The following is a 20,549-nucleotide window of genomic DNA, read 5'->3' on the forward strand; positions in this document are numbered from 1 at the left end:
GAATGACGCTACTGAATATGGTTAAAGGTCTCAGGAGATATGAAGCTGAGCAACAGGAACAGAGGTGCTGACATGCTGAGAAACTGGTATCTAAGGGAAGGACAGGTGGAGGAGGCAGGGAATTGTGGAAGGAAGGGAGCAACGAGAACACACTGCACCAATGGAGATAGCAATTTTCTGGTCTGAAACCCAAAACTGGTCTTACCTCATCCAAATTACAATCATGTTCTTTACAAAGTTCTTCAATAACTTTTATCTCTGTGTCTGTTTTTGTTGTACGCGAAGAATGACGCTACTGAAGAATACTGAATGACGCAGTGAAGAATGACGCTACTGAATATGGTTAAAGGTCTCAGGAGGTATGAAGCTGAGTGACAGGAACAGAGGTGCTGACATGCTGAGAAACTGGTATCTAAGGGAAGGACAGGTGGAGGAGGCAGGGAATTGCGGAAGGAAGGGAGCAACGAGAACACACTGCACCAATGGAGACAGCAATTTTCTGGTCTGAAACCCAAAACTGGTCTTACCTCATCCAAATTACAATCATGTTCTTTACAAAGTTCTTCAATAACTTTTATCTCTGTGTCTGTTTTTGTTGTACGCACGGTCTTGCTCTGACCTCGCCTGCATGTTCGAGTTGAGCCATTGGCAGACACTGTACTCACAGATCCTATAAGAAGGCAAGTTTGTAAATCATACATCATGATGGTAACCACCACCAAAAAAGCAAAATACAAGACCAAACATATCTTGAACACAGAAGATAACTGTTTTTAAACACAAAGTGTATAAAATTATGCATGGAGTACAGAGAGTGGACAGAGAAATTTTTCTCCTTCTCTCACACCACTAGAACCAGGGGTCACCCCATGAAACTGAAGGCCAGGAAATGTAGGACCAACAAAAGGAAGTACTTTTTCACACAATGCATAATTAATCTATAGAATTCTCTGCCATGGGGTGTGGTGATGGCCACTAGCTTGGACGGCTTTAAAAGGGGCTTAGGCCACTGTTTCCTCTAAGGTGAGCATGTGTGCACACACGGACCAACTTCCAGCCCCCCACACAGCAATTTCTGGCAGGCGCGCAGTAGCTGAGCAAGCATCCACAGAAAATGTGAGTGTGTGTGAGTGTTTGTGGATAAAGACACAAAGCTATACTGGAGGTTTGTGTTGAATGTTGTAAAGGCAGCAAAAGCACAGTGGGCATTCTATATGCAGATTGAGGGAATCAGTGTCAGTCAGTTGGAGTGAGTGCTTCAAGGTGAAAGATTCATTTTATTTAGCCCTGTGTAGTACAGAGAAGTTTTAAACAAAAATTAATCATTGGTTGCTGGATATCCAATGCAGCTCCATCGCTGTCAATTCCCATGCAACAAAAGAAGATGGACTACCAGAAGTGATACACTTGAGGGTTCAGGGTGAGTGCTAAAAATTCCTCAAGTGGTGGCAGCAGGCTGGTTATCCAGCTAGGAACTTATTATTTCAAGGAAAGGCATCACACCCTTGGCATTTTAATGTACACATGCAAATATATGCAGTTTATTGTGCTGCTAGGGGGAAAAGTGCTCCAGTTTTACTTTTGTCATCATGAATACACACCCCCTCAGGGTTTCAATATTTCTGTGTTTCAATCTCCAATTTATTATCACTGCTAGTATTTCCAGAGATGTAGAAGAGAGAGAAAAAGGCTTCTCTTTTCAAGCGAAAAAGGAATAGAGGAACCTGGGAATTATCAGGTACTTAAGATGCGTGGGCAGTTAAAACCAAAGTTATGCAAATGCTATAAAAATGCTGCTACTGATAGCCTTTATTTTATTGATCTGATTCAAAATAGAGTGTTTTGATTTTTCACGGCCCTTTCTTTCACACACAGCAGTGGTGCTAGACAACTACTCTGTTACAGCATTGGCTAAGGGGTGCAAATATAAGTGAAACAGCAAATGGAAGAGTTCCAAAGTAAACATCCTGCCAAGTTCACTTTAAAGACTTAAAATTTTTTTTTAAAAAAAATGTGAACCGACATATGAAACATGTACAACAGGACATGCTAAATCTCTTATGTGCAGAGTTTTTATGATTAATGTATACAACTTTTTTGAACTGTTAAGCTGACTGGAAAAAAGGTGAAATTCTTACTGTATGGTTCCTTGAGTACAGCAGGAGGCAATAGTTTGATAAAGTAATCAAGAACACAAAGCAGTAACTGGAAGGAGATAACCAGATCATCTTCCATCTGTAATACTTTCCCTGAAAACATTAAAGAAGTAAGAGTTCTGTTTTGACTGAATATCTGTCTTTTTAAATTAATTAGTTAATTAATTAAATTTATTTGATTTTTATACCACCCTTCCAAAATGGCTCAGGGCGGTTTACAATTAAAACAAACCATTAAAACAGTAAAGAGCTAAAACAAAAAAGTAAAACACAATATAACAATTAACAATTTAAAAACATTTTAAAACAACAATTAAACAGTGGCAGTAATTAAAAACCCTGAAACTGGGTTAAAATATTAAAACCAATTTAAAAACCCTGGAAAGCCAGGCCAAACAGATATGTTTTAAGGGCTCTCCTGAAGGCTAATAGAGAATTCAAATTACGGATTTCCGCAGGGAGCGCATTCCACAGCCCCGGAGCAGCTATAGAGAAGGCCTGCCTCTGAGTCGCCACCAGACGAGCTGGTGGTAACTGGAGACGAACCTCCTCAGATGACCTTAATGTGTGGTGGGGATCACACAGAAGAAGGCGCTCTCTGAGGTAACTTGGGCCTAAGCCGTTCAAGGCTTTAAAGGTAATAACCAGCACTTTGTATTTTGCCCAGAAACATGTCAGCAGCCAGTGCAATTGTTTCAAAACAGGTGTAATATGGTCTCTCTGGGTTGCCCCAGAGACCAATCTGGCCGCCGAACTAAGGCACTAAGCAAGACATTAGTCATATCAGATTTAGGAAAATTAGATTAGGAATATATATTACCTTGTGCCTTGCTGGCAAACTACTTACATGTCATGCACTTTAAGTAGCACACTACTGTATATATTAAGTTTTAAAGAAATGCTAACTTGACTTTTCAGGAAACATATTCTTCAGAGGCATAAAACTTTACAAAACTAAGGCTGCAATCCAAAGCACACTTACTAGAGAGGAAGTCACACTGCTCTCAAAGAGGCTTTAGAGTAAACACGCCTGGCATTGTGCTGTAGGTTTTCCCAGGTTCAGGAATTTCCTACTTTACAATCATTGATATTTTTATTGTCTAGTTTAGATGTTTTGAAATCATAGTCCGTGAGCTCCATTCAGGCGGCCAACAGGGCTGGCCAGCACACAAGTAAAAAATGGTACTTGCTAAGTCACACCTCCTCCCACTGAACAGCAGTGCACATTCACTGCATCTCTTTCCTGCACTGCCGAGATGCAACAGGGAGCAGGAGCAGAAATAGCTGGGTGGCAATTCGGACATTTTGCAAGTACAAGACACCACATGTTACTATTTGTAGCCAACACAATGAGGCTGGGCATGGGAGGAGGAAGTGAAACGATGTTCCTATTTTGGAGCAGAGAAGAAGGTGTGCTCTTTCTCTCCACCAAAGCAGGGAAGGCAAGCATGGACCACATCCATTTGGCTGCCACTTTTCCAAGGAACATTGGGGACCTTCATCAGAGTGGCAGGTGAATGGACATAGTCCATGCCTTCCTTCCCTACTTTGGAAGAAAGAAGGGAGAGGTCCTTAGCAGCTACTTCTGGGCCAAAGTGCACTGCATACCTTGACCAAACAGGAGCCAAGAACTCCACTGCCTTCCTTCTCTGCTCCAAAGACAGGAAGAAAGGCATGGAGCCAAAGTACCGCAGCCTGCCTTGACAGAGCAGCAGCCAAACAGGCACACCTCACTCCTCCTTTCTCTGCTCTCAAGAAAAGAAAGGAGGAGGGGGTCACTGGCAGCTGCTTCTCAATACTGCTGTGTGGTAGCTGCACATCTGTGGAGTACATCGAGCACTGCTCTGCCAAGGCACCCCAGCACAAACAAAAAGGCTTTTCCACCAAAAAGCCATAACAATTTCCAAGTAGTCAATGAAAAAACCAGGCTTCAGGACCACTGGCCTAGCATATAACTTTTATGGTAAAATTTTAGGATGTGCCTACACAGAATAGTAGCTTAAATACAATAGAAAGCAATACACAAGGCATAAGTTTCAATAAGTTGCTCTCTTGGCATAAACATAGTTGCTAAGCTATTGTTCTGCTCTTACAAAGATGCAGTTAATGAATCTATGTGGGGTCCCTCTCACACTTTCTCATATACACAGTAAGATTCTCAAAGCTAGAGAAATATTATTCTTAAGTCTTCAGTTGATAAAATAAGCTTTTATCTTTTTCCCCCTCAGCTGTATTGTTAAGATAACTGCTGGAATAATAATAAAGATTAACTATCATTTTCCCCTCAAGGCATGCTTTAGCATATTAGAAGATAATCCAAGTATCCTGCAGTCCCAACACTGTTAAGTTACAGCCAAAGTAGTCAACGCACAGAGGATATAAGACCAGCATCACAAACTAAGTATCATTTGAGCTGTAATACATCTAAACATATTACTTACCTTTTGCCAGAAGAAACATGATCCAACATAATTTTAGAACTAATGAAGAACTTAGTTCAGAAGTTCTATAAAAGAATGCAAAAACACTGCAATAAGAATTCCTCATTTTCTGCTTTATAACAATTTTAAGTTATGCAGTTGAAGAAAAGCCAGAAGGCAACATGCTGAGGTCCTAAGCTATGTCAAGCTTAAAAGGCCCCATATACTTGGCAAAGATCAAAACTGATCTCAGGATCATGGGGTCCCAGAATCAAATGGATTCAGAATTAGATTTTCAAAAAACCAGGTCCTGGTCTAATGAAATTTCAATATAGCTTAGTTGTTTCTGCACAGATTTACAAACTCAATATTATAAACAATTATGTAGCCATATGTTTTTTTAAAATCAGAACAGGTCCACCACCAGGACCACCACACCCGTCTCCTTTATTTTCAACCAATTATATAAAGTTTAATTTTAATTTTTTTAATTCAGAGGTCCCTCATACATCCAATGCCTAAATCCAACACCAGGTTGAAGATTCATTGAAGGCTACGGTCAAGGGATGAATGTTTTGTGTAGCAATGTGCTACTAGGTCAAGAAAAAATATAGTTACACTTGTGAATGCTTGAACAAAGACAACTGCTTGCTTTTGCAATTAAGTGTTTTCTGCAGAGAGCATTTGTAACAATTACAAACCCCAAGAAAAGTCGAAGTAGTAGGATGACCTTCTGCTTCTTAATTCAATCAAGACAAATCTAGGCTGGGAGCAAGACCTTGCAGCTCCTGTAGGATTATTTACGCTTTCTTCTAAAGATCTGCCAAACATATTTAATCTATAGCTGTGTTTCTTAATGTTTATTCTAAGCTTAAAGCTTTCAGATGAGATGCTTTTCATGTCCTGCAGCTGCTAAATTCACAGTAAGTCTTAATCACAATTATTTTGACACAAGTCTCACAGGCTTTAGTCCAGAAAAAGAGACTCTCCCACCTCCTCCTCCTCCTCTGCACTGCAGCCCCCTGAAAAGCAATTGCTGAGGATCAGGTGATATGGACCATGGAGCTGCAGAGGAAGGTGGAGCTGGAGCTCCATTCTGCCCCTCTGGGCAGAAGGAAAGATGCCTCCACTCAGTCCTGGCATATTACCCCCCCCAACCCTGCAGCCTCCCATGCAACAGGTGATCTGCTTCCCAAGGGTCCCTTGACACTCAAAAGTGACTTTGTCAGAGGGGCACAGGGGGCTGCAGTGGAGAGGAAAACCCTATTATGTGAGCTTCCTTCTGCTCACATTTCTCTCCAACCCAATCGATGCTTTTATTTTTGTCATTTAATGCACAAATATAGCTTCACTGTAAGGTATGTCAAACACACTTGCTTTCCTCCGCCCATTACCCACTGCTGTCCCTATGAAACTTATGCACCTGTTTTTTAAGAATCCTCATTTATTGTATAAAAACAAACTTACTGATAACTAGACTGGTCAACATAGATAAGTCCACAAGTCCTAAGAACAAAAACAAAACAGATAATTGCACTATATGAATGAATTCTTGATTACAGTCCTTGACCAGCACAAATTGCATTATATATTTCAAAATCTATAAGATTTTTTTAATTTCCAGCTAAACATGCACTGCATCCTAAAATCCTTGTATTGCTTTACAATGCTACTCTATACATGTTTTACATACAAGAAAGCTCTACTATGTTCAATATCGCTTACTCCCAGGTAAGTGGAGGGGGGAACTCTTTCCCCCCACCCTCATCCATCGAACAATTTTATATGGCAGCCAATAAATAAAGCTATTATTAGAAGACCACCGGCTGTTAGCATCAATCAAACAAATGCAAATATGGAAATCTGCAATGTAAGCCTTTCCCCCATCACTTTCAGTAGCATTCCAGACTTAAGACACAATGGAATGTATCCAACCCCACTTCCTGATTGTGCTGTTTAGCATCATGACAGGGGGCATGCAGTTCCCCCAATACTGACTTCCTTCTTCAGTCCCCTGCATGACCCACTCCCCACATTTGCTCCTCAAGATCCCCCAACCCTTAGAAACAGATTTTCAAGGATGTAGGGGACTAGAAAAGGTGGAAATCAGCAAAAACCACACACACACCCTTGCAGAAGCACTAGGTAGCACAAGCAGAAGGCATCTAGCACTTGATCAGCAAATACTCTTGGTGAATTCTGCTACTACTACCAACAGTTATATACTACTTTTCAATAGAAATTCTCTAAGCCATTTACATAGAAAATAAAATTAACTAGCCAACCCGCACAGAGCATCTGTGTGCTTTGGGGCCGGCTGTTTTCCACTCCCTCCTGCCCCGGCCTCTCCTCTCTCCCCCACTCCCTTGAGGCGTGTGCTCTCTTGTCCTCCCTCCCTTACGTTCCTCCCCCTCCCCCACATAGAGCCTCACCGGGCTGCGGGCGGCCAATAAGGGTCTCGCCGCCACTCCTCTCCGGCGAATAGGGAAGCCCCGCCGCCCGATTCCTTCCCACCCCAGGCTGCAACAGGTGAGGGGGCTGCACCCCACTGCCCAGTCCCCACTGACCCCTGCAGGCGCCTCCAGGGCCAGTCTGTCCCACTGCCTCCCGCCTCCTCCCAGCCCAGGCCGCGGCTGCGATGGCGGGGCTAGGGCTGCAGCGGCTACCACCGTTGCCGCCTCCTCACAGCCGGGACGCATCCCCACAGAGACACGCCTACGGGGTTTAAATATATGGATAAGATGGCTCCCTATCCCAAGAGGGCTCACAATCTTTTTTTGTTTTTTTTTTAAGACACATAAGGGTGACACCAGCAACAGCCATGGGAGGGATGTTTTGCTGGGGCTGAATAGGGACAGTGGCTCTCCCCCTGCTAATTATAGAAGATTCACCACTTTAAAAGGTGCCGCTTTGCTCAGTTATTCTATTCAATAAGTCTGCTTGAATATGAACATGCTTCAGATCAGGGTATATGAGCAAGACTATTTATTTAGCACATTTATATACCACCTATAAAGAAGTCTCAGATTTGAGGTAACTGGGTTGAGTCCTGACACATACAACCAGAAGGATCATCATACTTAGGGCCTCCCACACGCAAACAGTCAGAAACATATAGTCCCCTGCTAACTTGGCAAAGAGGCACCTTTTACCGTGGTGATTCTCTTTATTTAGCGGGGGGGAGAGTAACTGGCCCTATCCACCCCCAGCACAGTACCTCCAGTGACTGTTGCTGGGGTCTATCTTATGTTTCGTTTAAGAATGTGAGCCCTTTGGGGACAGGGATCCATCTTATTTATTTATTATTTCTCTGTGTAAACCGCCCTGAGCTATTTTTGGAAGGGCGGTATAGAAATCGAATTATTATTATTATTAATAATAATAATAATAATAATTTTTTAAAAGACCTTGAAGAGCACCTCAACACCATAGAGGCCACAGAAATCACCATCAGCCAATTACAAAAAGCAGCTTTACTGGGAACAGCCTATATTCTGCGATGATATCTATAACAATTGACAATAAAATTCTGGCATCCCAGGTACTTGGGAAGGACTCGATGTCTGGATAAAACAAACCAGTCAATAACACCTGTCTGACTGTGTAAACAAGGAATAATGTTTAACCATGTTCAAATTATTAACTGGAATAATAGCAGATGAAGTGATGCAACACTTATTAACTAACAAACAGCTTCCAGTTGAACAGAAAGGAAATTGCCCAAACACCAGAGGCACAAAAGACCAGCTGCTGATTGACAAAATGATTTTAGAAAACTGCAGGAGAAGAAAAACAAATCTAAGTGTTGCATAGATTGACTACAAGAAAGCCTTTGATTCATTGCCTCACACATGGATACTAAAATGTTTAGAAACAACTGGGGTCAGCAAAAACATTCAGATATTTATTTAAAAAGCAATGAGCATGTGGAGTACACAGTTAACAATCAATGGCGAGACACTTGGACAGGTTAGCATTAGAAGAGGCATTTTCCAAGGGGACTCACTATCCCCTCTATTGTTTGTAATCGCCATGACCCCACTTTCACAAATACTCAACAAAACAGGCCTCGGATACCAAACATCTAAAACATCCAGTCAAATCAACCATCTGCTGTACATGGACGATCTGAAGCTGTATGGAAAGTCCCAGTCAGAAATTGAATCACTGCTAAACACTGTCCATATATTCAGTAGTGATATAGCAATGGAGTTTGGACCAGACAAGTGTGCTGCATTAATAATGAACAGAGGAAAAATAAGAAAAACAGAAGGAATAGAACTGCCCAATGGAAGCAACATCAAGAACCTGGAAGAGAAAGAACATTACAAATACTTGGGCATTCTCCAGGCTGATAACATTGCACACACTGAAGTTAAAAGAAAAATGGGAAGTGAATACATCAGGAGAGTTAGAAAAATCCTCAAGTCCAAACTCAATGGCGGGAACACCATACAAGCCATAAACACCTGGGCTATACCTGTTATCAGAGACACTGCAGGAATAATAGACTGGACCCAGGCAGAGCTAGAGACGCTGGATTGTAAGACCAGGAAAATCATGACCATCAATCATGCTCTGCACCCGCGCAGTGATGTCGATAGGCTATACCTCCCTCGCAGCTCAGGTGGAAGAGGAATGCTGCAAGTCCATCAAACAGTAGAGGAGGAGAAAAGAGGCCTTAAAGAATTTATCAAGGACAGTGAAGAAGGTGCACTTCAAATGGTCAATAATGCGAAACTATTCAACACCAACGAAACAAAGCAGGCCTACAAGAACGAACAAGTCAAGAACCGAGCAAAAAAATGGAAAAATAAGCCACTGCATGGTCAATATTTGCACAATATAAGTGGAAAATCAGACATCACCAAGACCTGACAATGGCTTAAGAATGGTTACTTGAAGAAAGAAACAGAGGGTTTAATACTGGCTGCACAAGAACAGGCAATAAGAACAAATCCAATAAGAGCAAAAGTCAAAAAATCAACAACAAACAGCAAGTGCCACCTTTGTAAAGAAGCAGATGAAACCGTGGACCACCTAATCAGCTGTTGTAAAAAGATCGCACAGACTGACTACAAACAAAGGCATGACAAGGTAACAGGGATGATACACTGGAACATCTGCAAAAAATACAAGCTACCTGTAGCCAAACATTGGTGGGACCATAAAATTGAAAAAGTTGAAGAAAATGAAGACGTAAAAATATTATGGGACTTCCGACTACAAACAGGCAAACATCTGCCACACAATACACCAGATATAACTGTAGTTGAGAAGAAAGAAAAACAAGTCAAAATAATTGACACAGCAATAGGGGATAGCAGAATAGAAGAAAAAGAAATAGAAAAAATCACCAAATACAAAGATCTACAAACTGAAATTGAAAGGCTGTGGCAGAAAAAGACCAAAATAATCCCAGTGGTAATTGGCGCCCTGGGTGCAGTTCCAAAAGACCTTGAAGGAGCACCTCAACACCATAGGGGTCACAGAAATCACCATTAGCCAATTACAAAAAGCAGCTTTACTGGGAAAAGCCTATATTCTGCGACGATATCTATAACAATTGACAATAAAATTCAGCCATCCCAAGTCCTTGGGAAGGACTCGATGTCTGGATAAAACAAACCAGTCAATAAGACCTGTCTGACTGTGTAAACAAGAAATAATAAATAATAATAATATAGCCTCTGCATCCTCCCAAAAATCTGAAGGTCAAAGAATCCTTCAGAATAATGTAGGATGTGGTACAGGGAGCTGCAGCAAGAAAGTGGAATTGGTGAAAGTCAGGACAGGAATGCATGACATAACACCAATTTAGGATTCAGGCCTTGTATTGAAAGATTTGCACTATTACCTTGGTGCTATGCAAATACTGGCCTATAGGAATTGCTACTGACTCACCTTCCATGCATTGTGGCATACTTATACACATGTTTTCACATGCACAGGATGCTCTGTATCACAATCTTGTATTTTGCATGAACCCAAATGAATGTCATGAGGGAAAACTAGTATATCAAGTACATAAGCTACCCTTATGAAAAGGGATCTCACATCTATTATAGGGGCTTTTTTTCGCTTTGATTAAAAACCCAACTCCTTTGTTAGAGAGGCAGGTAAGCACCCTGATCTCCAAAACGAATTATAATAAAAACATGTGTAAACAATCTTATGTTCCTAACCTACAATTAAGCCCACAATTTCCTATGCTCCTAAATATTAAATTTAAAAATACACAGGGAAAGTCAAACTCAAGAAACTATCTCAAGTTATTTAAGACTACATAATCATGGGTAATTAAACTTTTGAACCCATGCAAACTATACATTGACTGGCTGCTGGTTAAGTGGTGTCAAGCAACCTTCTGTCTTCCATTGTGAGATCTCCCTTAAAGAGGTTTTGAACAGGCTTCAGCTGTCCCTCTGAAACCAATGGGAACTAACCATGGTGCTGATGGCCAAACCTAAGATGCAATTGCTCAGCAATTTTATTATTTAGAAATCCTTATTGGACTGTGTGTCATTTCTAAAATTATTATAGTTAAGCCGGAGGGGGGGAAAGTTAATTTATATTTATTTTGTAATTGCATGATATCTTGATTTTCTTTAAACTATATCTTTGTTTAAATCTTAATCTCTGCACCGGGTTTATTCAGGCAAGCTTACATTACTCTATAGTGGGTCTACCCTTTAACCTAAGCTAGTCATCATAGTATTTGTGGAAGGAACTAAAAACTTCATAACTCATAGAGGTTCCTCAGAAGGATACCAAATACTCAGGTTTGATTTCCCAGGTTCCGTCCAATGTGCAGAGTCTATCCAGTTGATAAAGATAAATTATTTTTGGCTCAGAAGGAATGGGATCTTTGTTGGTAGTAAAACTGGGGGGGAAATAGTAGTGAGTAACTCAGGGATAATGAAGACCATGGTCTCAAAGAGGAGATTTAAAGTGCATTTAGTTGGGAAATCCTCATCAGTAAAGAATAGGATTGGGAAATTCTCCAAAATGCAACCAAGCAAACTTGAGATTTTAGCCTGTCTGGAATTTCCCCAGGCAGTTCAATCAATTTTACCACAATAATCAACTAGAGATATTGAAGCATCAATAAGCCATAGTTTAGGTAAAAAATAATAATACAATGAATGATCCAGTAGAAATCAAACTGATGAATTAAGCATTTTGGCAACTTGGCTGGATTAAACACTAAAACAGTATTACTAAAATACTTGTATCCCATCATTTCTCCAAGTATGTTGGAGGGTGCTATACATAGAGTTATGCCCTTTTATCAAACTAGCATTTCATTTTTACATTCATATGGTCTTCTAGTAAATACAGTAGTAGTAAATATAATAATCAAAGTTAGAGGAAATGAAATTGTAATCACCTTAATCTCTGAACAGAAAATGATTCCTAACATCATAACCCCTCAATAACGTTTTACAAGTTATACTAAAAAATACTTGACTAAGCAAACATCAGGGTTTTTTTTCATCTAGTTAAGTGACCAAAGATTTAAGATACAATTTAAAAAAACATGGATTTTACCTTTCAAACTTCTGGTAGAGTGCAAACAGTATATCGTATTTTTTCTTCAGGCGGGATATAGTACTATCCACTTTAGTACTAATGGTGTCCATGTTGACATCCATTTCTTTAATCAGGTGCACAAATTTGCACACACTGAAAAAACACAAAAGGCAATGACAAAATATTTTTGACTCTATTTACTTACTTAAATTTCTAGCCCACCCTATACCCATATTTGTTAATTCAAAAGTTGCACAATGTTTCTTCAGATATGGCAATACTGTCTCAATATATTATAGTAGGAAAGTTCTGTCCAAACTTCATCAGTGGTCAAATCTGCAAGTAAAATGAAACCATTGTTTATTTTGTCTAACTATGGTTCATTTGGAAATCTGAACCAGCATCAAGCAAACCAACATGGTTTATTTCAGGTTCATTAACTATGATCTGAAACCATGAGTTTGAAGCTCCCTTAGCTAGAGTGGCAGCTAAGAGTAGCAAACTTAGCTTAAGCCAGACCATTAGCTTAAGCCAGACCACCATTACACACAAACTGAAAATCTTGATTTGTGCTACTCATAATCCTAGCTTCTTCCATTGCTCTGACCTCACAGCGCACTCGGTCTCCTACGATATTAGCCTACAACATTAGTGAAAGCCCACCGTGAGCGGGAGTTTTCACCTGCATAGAAATTACATAACGTAAGAACAGCCCTGCTGGATCAGGCCCAAGGTCCATCGAGTCCAGCATCCTGTTTTACACAGTGGCCCACCAGATGCCGCTGGAAGTCTGCAAGCAGCAGTTAAGGGCATGCCCTCTCTCCTGCTGTTACTCCCCTGCAACTGGTATTCAGAGGCATCCTGCTTCTGAGGCTAGAAGTGGCCTATAGCCCTCCAACTAGTAGCCGTTGATCGATCTCTCCTCCATGAAGTTATCCAAACCCCTCTTAAAACCATTCAGGTTGTTGGCTGTCACCACATCTTGTGGCAGAGAATTCCAGAAGTTGATTATGTGTTGTGTGAAAAAGTACTTCCGTTTGTTGGTCCTAATTTTATTGGCAATCAATTTCATGGGATGACCCCTGGTTCTAGTGTTGTGAGAGAGGGAGAAAACATTCTCTCTATCCATTTTCTCCACATCATACATGATTTTATAGACCTCTATCATGTCTCCCCACAGACGTCTTTTTTTCTAAAATAAAAAGCCCCAGGTGTTGTAGCCTTGCCTTATAAGAAAGGTGCTCCAGACCCTTGATCATTTTGGTTGCCCTCTTCTGCACCTTTTCCAGTTCTACAATGTACTTTTTTAGATGTGGTGACCAGAATGATATGCAGTACTCCAAGTGTGGCTGCACCATAGTTTTGTATAAGGGCATTAGAATATTAGCATTTTTATTTTCAACCCCCTTCCTAATTATCCCTTGCATGGAATTGGCCTTCTTCACAGCTGCCGCACCTTGAGTCAACACTTTCCACAAACTGTCCGCTACGACCCCAAGATCCCCCTCCTGGTCAGTCACCGACAACTCAGATCCCATCAGCATACATGTGAAGTTGGGGTTTTTCGTCTCAATGTGCATCACTTTACACTTGCCAACATTGAACCATATTTGCCATTTTATCACCCACTCACCCAGTTTGGAGAGGTCCTTTTGGAGCTCCTCACAATCTGTTTTGGATTTCACTACCCTGAATAGTTTTGTATCATCTGCAAATGTGGCCACTTCACTGCTTACCACAACTTCTGGATCATTTATGAATTAAAAATTAAAAAGCACCAGTCCAAGTACAGATCCTTGGGATGATGACCAGATCCTTGGGATGAAAGCTCCCGCTTGCGGTAAAGTGATATCTACTATTACTCAGGCTCCTTTCAGGAGGAGTTCATTAGTCACTACCATGGACACTATCTTCGTCAACAACATTCTTCCCTCCAAAGAGAATTCTGCAACAGGGAATTACTAGGACCATAGTTGAACACATACCTTGAAATATCTTGAAACCAAAGTTTCTGCTTTTACTGCTGCTATTGGCAAAATGATTCCTCCTGTGTAGAAAGCTGCCCATACCCAGTTAGACTATGGAGACTGATGAAGAAAAACTTTATTTGGGTCTGGTTGGAGCCTAGTCAAGTAACTTAACTAGGCCTGTGACTTATGAACTTCAGTACTGCTGCAAGGGTTGCTATGGTAACATATGTATCAATCTGATGTTTGGAAGGAATTGAAGGAATTGGGGCAAAATATAGATTGGAGTGTTAAGAACTACTGGCAAAGGGTGATTGGTGCATACTCTCAATGTTACTAGTTATATGGTCTGATATTTGGCCTTTACTATAATTGGGAAACTAGTTATGTTATAAGCTCCTGACTGGGGGGAACTTTACAATCTTTACTTTGCATAATGCTGATACTTTATTCTATCATGATTGGTTCAGACAGTGTGCTATGAGCCCCTAATTGTTTGGCCTATGTTTGCATTAACATCTGTAACTATATAAAACACTCTTGCCAAGACTACTAGGTGTGCAGGCACCTGGCATGTCATGATGATAAACTTTGAACCTGATGGATGGTATGGCCTCTGCTCATTAAGACAAAGTCCTGGAGATTTCTCCAACAACACTCAGTGAAGTTGTTCCTACTGGTTGGACAAATCAACTAAGGCAGCCATCTACATTCAAGTACAAGACAAAGAAGGAGGATATCAATGTAGAACTGAATCCAGCAATAACCAAATAATTAAGAAAGGTCACTGGAGGAGTCTGGGAAACCTATAGTTGATTAATGAACAAGTGGACCCCTCAATTTTGAGTATGGCACTGCAAAGCAACTATGTTCAACTATCTCTGCATGCTTGATAAAAGTCATTCAGTGGAGACTGATCTGTCTGAGGGCTTTCCTCTTCAACTGAGCTGGGCAGCGAAACAAAGACAAGTTACCAGTGGTCATCATCCCAACAGAAGTATATTGATAAAAATGCTTTGATGTCTATGGTATCTGCGATTCTTTAATCCCACCCTGCAAAACCTAAGCTTGTACATTCAGCTAAAAATGTCACTGAAAACCATGTTGTGCCAAGTCCTCCAGTTCTCCACTAATGAGAAAGTCTTTGTACCCAAAAGAGTTTTATGACAGAGTTACTGTTTTTGCTATCCCTTTACGGGCATGCATTTGTGTCGGGATCCCAGTGTCCATGAAGATGAAATGATGGGAAATGATCTGGTTGGGTTCGAGGCACAAGATCTTCCTAATGAAGGAGGCAGGAGGCCTGCCACACCAGAAGGGGAGGGGAAGGTGTTGACTGACAATCACACACTAATGCTTAGCAGTTGATGAACGTGCCAAGGCCCTCCGCTCGCCATCTCAGGCCCTGCTCATGGCCCCGCCACTAACAGAGATTTGATTGGTGGGAACTAGAGACAGGGCCTTTTCGGTTGTGGCCCCTCGGCTTTGGAACGCCCTCCATGAAGAGCTTCGCCATGCTCCCCCTCTCAGTTTTTTCAAAAAACAACTAAAAAGAAATCTTTTTAAAGAGGCTTTTTAATGTTTCACCTGTTGCATATATCTGGTAGGTTCTTTAGTTTTTATAATTCTTAGTTTTTAGCTTTAAGATTTTAATTTGAAATGTTAAAAGCTAATTATGATTGTGGTTTTAGCTTGGATTTTTAACTTGTTTAATTTGGTTAATTCTATAAGGCTGATTTTATACTGCAACTGTTTTATAAGTGTTGTGAGCCACCATGAGCAGGGAGGGGAGGTATAAATGTTTAAGGGGGGCAAAGCATAAATAAAATAAAATAAAATAATAAATAAATAAATAAATAAATAAATAAGATTAAAGAGATAAATAAATAAATAAAGAACAAAACAACACAACACAACAAAATAAAAAACAGAACAAACAAAAACAATAGCAAGAGATGGAAAAAAACCCAACAAGGTACAATTAACAAAATATCTTGTGACAGAGACAGCTAAAACATGTGAAAAGACCAGAAATTCATTGGTTATTGGTCCACTTCCAGGCTAGATTCAAGGTGCTGGTCTTATCTTTTAGAGCCCTACAAGGCTTAGGACTGGTGTACCTGTTGGTTCGCCCATATGAACCTGCCAAGGCCCTCTGCTCGGCTCCTCAGGCCCTGCTCACTAACTGAGCTCCAGTTGGCAGGGACTAGAGATGGGGCTTTTCGGCTGTGGCACCTTGGCTCTGAAGCGCCCTCTTGGAAGAGCTTCACCATGTTCCCTCCCTCTGTGTTTTTAAAAAACAATTAAAGACATCTCTTTAAAGAGGCTTTTAAATGTTTTATCTGCTGCTTATATCTGATAGGCTTTTTAAGTTCTTAGCTTTTTACTAATAACTTTTGATTTGGAAAAAAAAAATTTTTAATTTTTAATGTGGTTTTAGCCTGGTCTTTTAACTTGTTTAACTTTATTAATCTTTTACTTTATATTTTATCTATTTTATTAATAATGTGAGCCGACCTGAGCAGTAGTGTACTGGAGGGGCAGAGAATAACTATTTTAAATAAATAAATGCCTTCCCCCAGTACTACTTCCTGATAATAGTCACAGCTCTGTTAAAGCTACTTTAAAGAAAAAAGGCAAATTCTTTGGCGGATTTCCTGCATCATGTCTGTTTTGTCCCCAAGACTCCCAATCAAAACTGCTGTTTTTCAAGCACAATGTGCTAAATCGACATTTCAGATATCACTTTCGTAGATGAACAGACTAAACATTCACAGTCATCAGACACAACCATTCTTTGACAAATCCCAGACTGTAGTCAACCATCACTTTTAGGCAGTGAGGGATTCATTCATAATAATGAATCAGGAAAACCATAATACTGTTCATATAGATTGAGTATTACCATACTATTGCATCTGTATAGACCTTGGCTGATGCAAAGAACCTACCTAATATTTAGAGATTTCAAAAGCTCTGTAAAAGTGAATGTCATCTCATCCAGGTCAACTGCTGCTGTAAAAATACAGATCCCCCACAATTCTTTTTTCAGATGGCAATCCTAGAGAAAAGAAGCGGTAATTTCAATGTACAATGCAACTCGGCTTCAGAACAGAAGAACTAACACTTAGATTTTGCTTTGTCTACTCATGTAAGAGCAAAAATTACCTTCATAGTAATATGCCAATTTGATAGATAGATAGATAGATAGATAGATAGATAGATAGATAGATGTAACTAGTTTCAGATCCAATTAGCATATTTTATCTCCTACTGAGCACACAACTCAGTGCAAGTTCCACAAAAATGAATGGTACTCAAGTATGGCATCAGTTGGCACAGACATTTTGCAAAACAGTACTGTGAATATACCCAATACAATACAATTTTTGGTACAAACAGAACTGTAAAATGCGAACGTTTTCAGAGTTCTGGAATGCTATATTTTGGGAACTTTATTGGAAAGCAAATTTCTCTCTCTTAGGACCTAAAAACTCTATTTGAGGATCAAGAAGGACCTTCCCCCCTCCAGGTCACATTGGCTAATTAGAGAGGGGTGTTTTGTTTTGTTTTTAAATTGCAGTATGTTATTTGCATATTTACCATATTACCCCATAGTTTACATGTACCTTTGGAATATTTATTCCTTCTGTGCCCAATACATTGGCCCTGTTCAGACAACTGTGAATGCAAACCTACAGAGCTCTGAGATAGCACATATCCTTCCCCTCACATGCCTGACACAGCTTCATGTGTCATCTGTACCCGGATGGTCTACAAACCTGGATATGCATCTGTGATCAGATCCCAGTTGATCAGAATACAAGAGGCAAGCAGAGACCTCCCTTTCCTGTAACAGCCTGGTGTGCTAAGTACCCTTATAGATGCATAGAAACGGAGTGAGACATGGAAATTCTTCTGTGCATGAGTAGTACTGTGCGTGCACAGGAAAGAACTGTGTCCCATTTTAAAATTACTGGTCACAAATGCTTGAAGACAATAGTTTAGCTAATGAACTTCTGCAACACTAGTACTATGTAACAATTTCAGTTCTTTCTAGGACCTGGAAATCAACTGATTCATACTGTGATATTCACAAGACATGGAAGTTATCATTTTTTGAAGTTTTAAACAAGACAACCAGGTTACACATGTTTTTACCAATACCAATATTTGCAAATCAACTTGAGTGCACGAGCTGGGGTAAACATAAAGATAGAAACCCCTACTTTTGATCTGGCTATGATGAGAGAACAACAATTCAATTTTTCAATTTGCTGTTTATGTCTCGACCTTTTCTTAACAGCTTAATATGCTGAGCACATGCTAATATGAACAGCCATGATGTTGCGAAAAACAAAGCCATATACTCACTACTAATACGCCATTCATAGACGACACCTTTTCATAGATGGTCCAAGCAGTTGCTCTCACACTGTCTGTTACTCGTAAAGCATTGCATAGGGCAATGAAGTCTGCTTCCCCAGATGGAAATCTAACGAAGAAAAGTATTATTTATCAGAATGAAATAAACATATACATTTTTGAAACCTCATAGCAAATCATAAAGTTCATTCTGTAGAGCCCATAGTATAGAAGCCTCTTTAGCACACAATGCATTGACTTTTCATTGGCAGTATTCCTATTACACACCATCACAAAAGATATTGAACTACTATACCAATATGTTACAAGAAGTGCAGACAGAAAACATGGCGACATCCTGTCTTCCTTTCAATAAATAGGTCACACACAGTGCCAGTGTTAAGGCAGCATTCAGAAAGCTAAAGAACATAAAGAACCACAAACATCCTGGTCAGCACAACACTCTGTAAGTCCTAGGAAACTACTGCCCAATTATAGATATATCAAATGTTCAGAACACAGCTAACATTTAAAAAAAAAAAAAAAAGCAACCCACCCAAACAAGATGCCAAGCCCCATCTTGCACTCACCCAGCTACAGGTTAGGAAAAAGAACAAAGATTACCCTAAAGGGAATACTGAACACACAAAACCTTTTGTGAGCACTCTCTGATATTTACTGTGAACGACCCAGTGAGGAAAGTCAAAACAAATTTATCATCCTCAAGATGTACTCAATCCAAGTCCATAAGACAATCCCCAGCAAACTCCATAATGGGAAGCATGGATGGAGCATAAAGGCAGAAAGGGGCACAATACATAACTGTATTTATATACAGATCAAAAGAAAGGAAGGATATACTAATAGTTAAAAAAAAGATTGAAGAGACACTATATGACTAAGTGTACTAGACCTTAAACAAAAGAAAGCAGCCTTCCAGCTAATACCAGCCAAGGGACACAATACTTGGCAGGATTGTTTCATTCAGCCAGCGTGGTGTAGTGGTTAGAGTGCTGGACTAGGACCGGGGAGACCCAAGTTCAAATCCCCATTCAGCCATGAAACTAGCTGGGTGACTCTGGGCCAGTCACTTCTCTCTCAGCCTAACCTACTTCACAGGGTTGTTGTGAAAGAGAAACTTAAGTATGTAGTACACCGCTCTGGTCTCCTTGGAGGAAGAGCGGGATATAAATGTAAAAATAATAATTATTATTATTATGCGGTCACATTTTCCCCATTTTTATCAGCATCCAACAGTGCAGTTCTTTATTTAAAGAAGTTATGAAGGCACAGTCAAAATGTAACAATGGTCTACAAAGAATCCAATAATATTACTATAAAAATGCTATAATACATCTAAATTGACACATTTATTTAAAACAGTAGAAACATATAAAGCACACACCATTAAACACGAAAAATAAATTGGCTTAAGTCATAAAAATATGCGTTTTCTATATAATAGACTCCTAAGGTTAAATGCAAGATATATCCAAAGTCCAATCTCATCAATATCAAAAAGGAAGTAGTTCATCAATGTAGGAAGGCGAAAGACTATCCAGGACACAGTCTGCAATATGAAAGCTTCTGGTCAGCAATTTGTCAATCCAAAGAAAATGATGCCACGTAGACGTTCTTATGAATATTCAAAATAATGAGAGATTCCAAGGCCAAGTTTCTTCATATTTCCTAGAGGCAACCACTGCATGCAGGCTGCTGGCTGAAGCCCCGCGGCCACGTGCGGACTTCTGAGTGGTGCAACGCCATGCCCGGAAAAGCAGTGGGGCAGCAGAGGAGCAGGTCTGCTTTACTCATGCTCCCCGCCCCGCCAAAACAATTCAGCGCCTCCCTACTGGACATGCCGAATCAATTTGTGTACATGCCTAGTTACAACAATAAATGTACTTATTTATTTACTAAGTAGTTCCTAATAGCGCAGCAGGGAGGCAACCTGCCTAAAGAGCAGGAGGCTGTTGGTTCAAATCCCCTCTGGTGTGTTTCCCAGAATTTGGGGAAATCCTATATTGGGCAGCAGCGATATAGGAAGGTGCTGAAAGGCATCATCACATACTAGGTGGGAAAAGGCAATGGTAAGCCACCCCTGTATT

The 20,549-nt window shown here is 40.2% G+C and overlaps 1 protein-coding gene across 7 annotated transcripts in view; it reads right to left on the reverse strand.

The window, feature by feature from the left end:
* RB1 (RB transcriptional corepressor 1) overlaps positions 1–20,549 on the reverse strand; it is a 125,652-nt gene that overhangs the window by 89,397 nt on the left and 15,706 nt on the right. For 5 of the 7 annotated variants that reach the window (XM_053283756.1, XM_053283759.1, XM_053283760.1 and 2 more), the window contains exons 2-8: positions 18,451–18,571; positions 17,028–17,137; positions 12,128–12,262; positions 6,044–6,082; positions 4,598–4,662; positions 2,139–2,249; positions 528–670 (exon numbers count right to left, since the gene is read on the reverse strand). In XM_053283756.1, the coding sequence (XP_053139731.1) occupies positions 528–670; positions 2,139–2,249; positions 4,598–4,662; positions 6,044–6,082; positions 12,128–12,262; positions 17,028–17,137; positions 18,451–18,571 (724 nt within the window). Of the gene's footprint in view, positions 1–205; positions 295–527; positions 671–2,138; positions 2,250–4,597; positions 4,663–5,085; positions 5,147–6,043; positions 6,083–12,127; positions 12,263–17,027; positions 17,138–18,450; positions 18,572–20,549 lie in introns of those variants that run through there. The other 2 variants (XM_053283762.1, XM_053283763.1) reach the window with 2 other exon arrangements.

Source organism: Hemicordylus capensis, chromosome 1 (genome assembly GCF_027244095.1).
Source record: "Hemicordylus capensis ecotype Gifberg chromosome 1, rHemCap1.1.pri, whole genome shotgun sequence".
Classification (NCBI taxonomy): Eukaryota; Metazoa; Chordata; class Lepidosauria; order Squamata; family Cordylidae; genus Hemicordylus; species Hemicordylus capensis.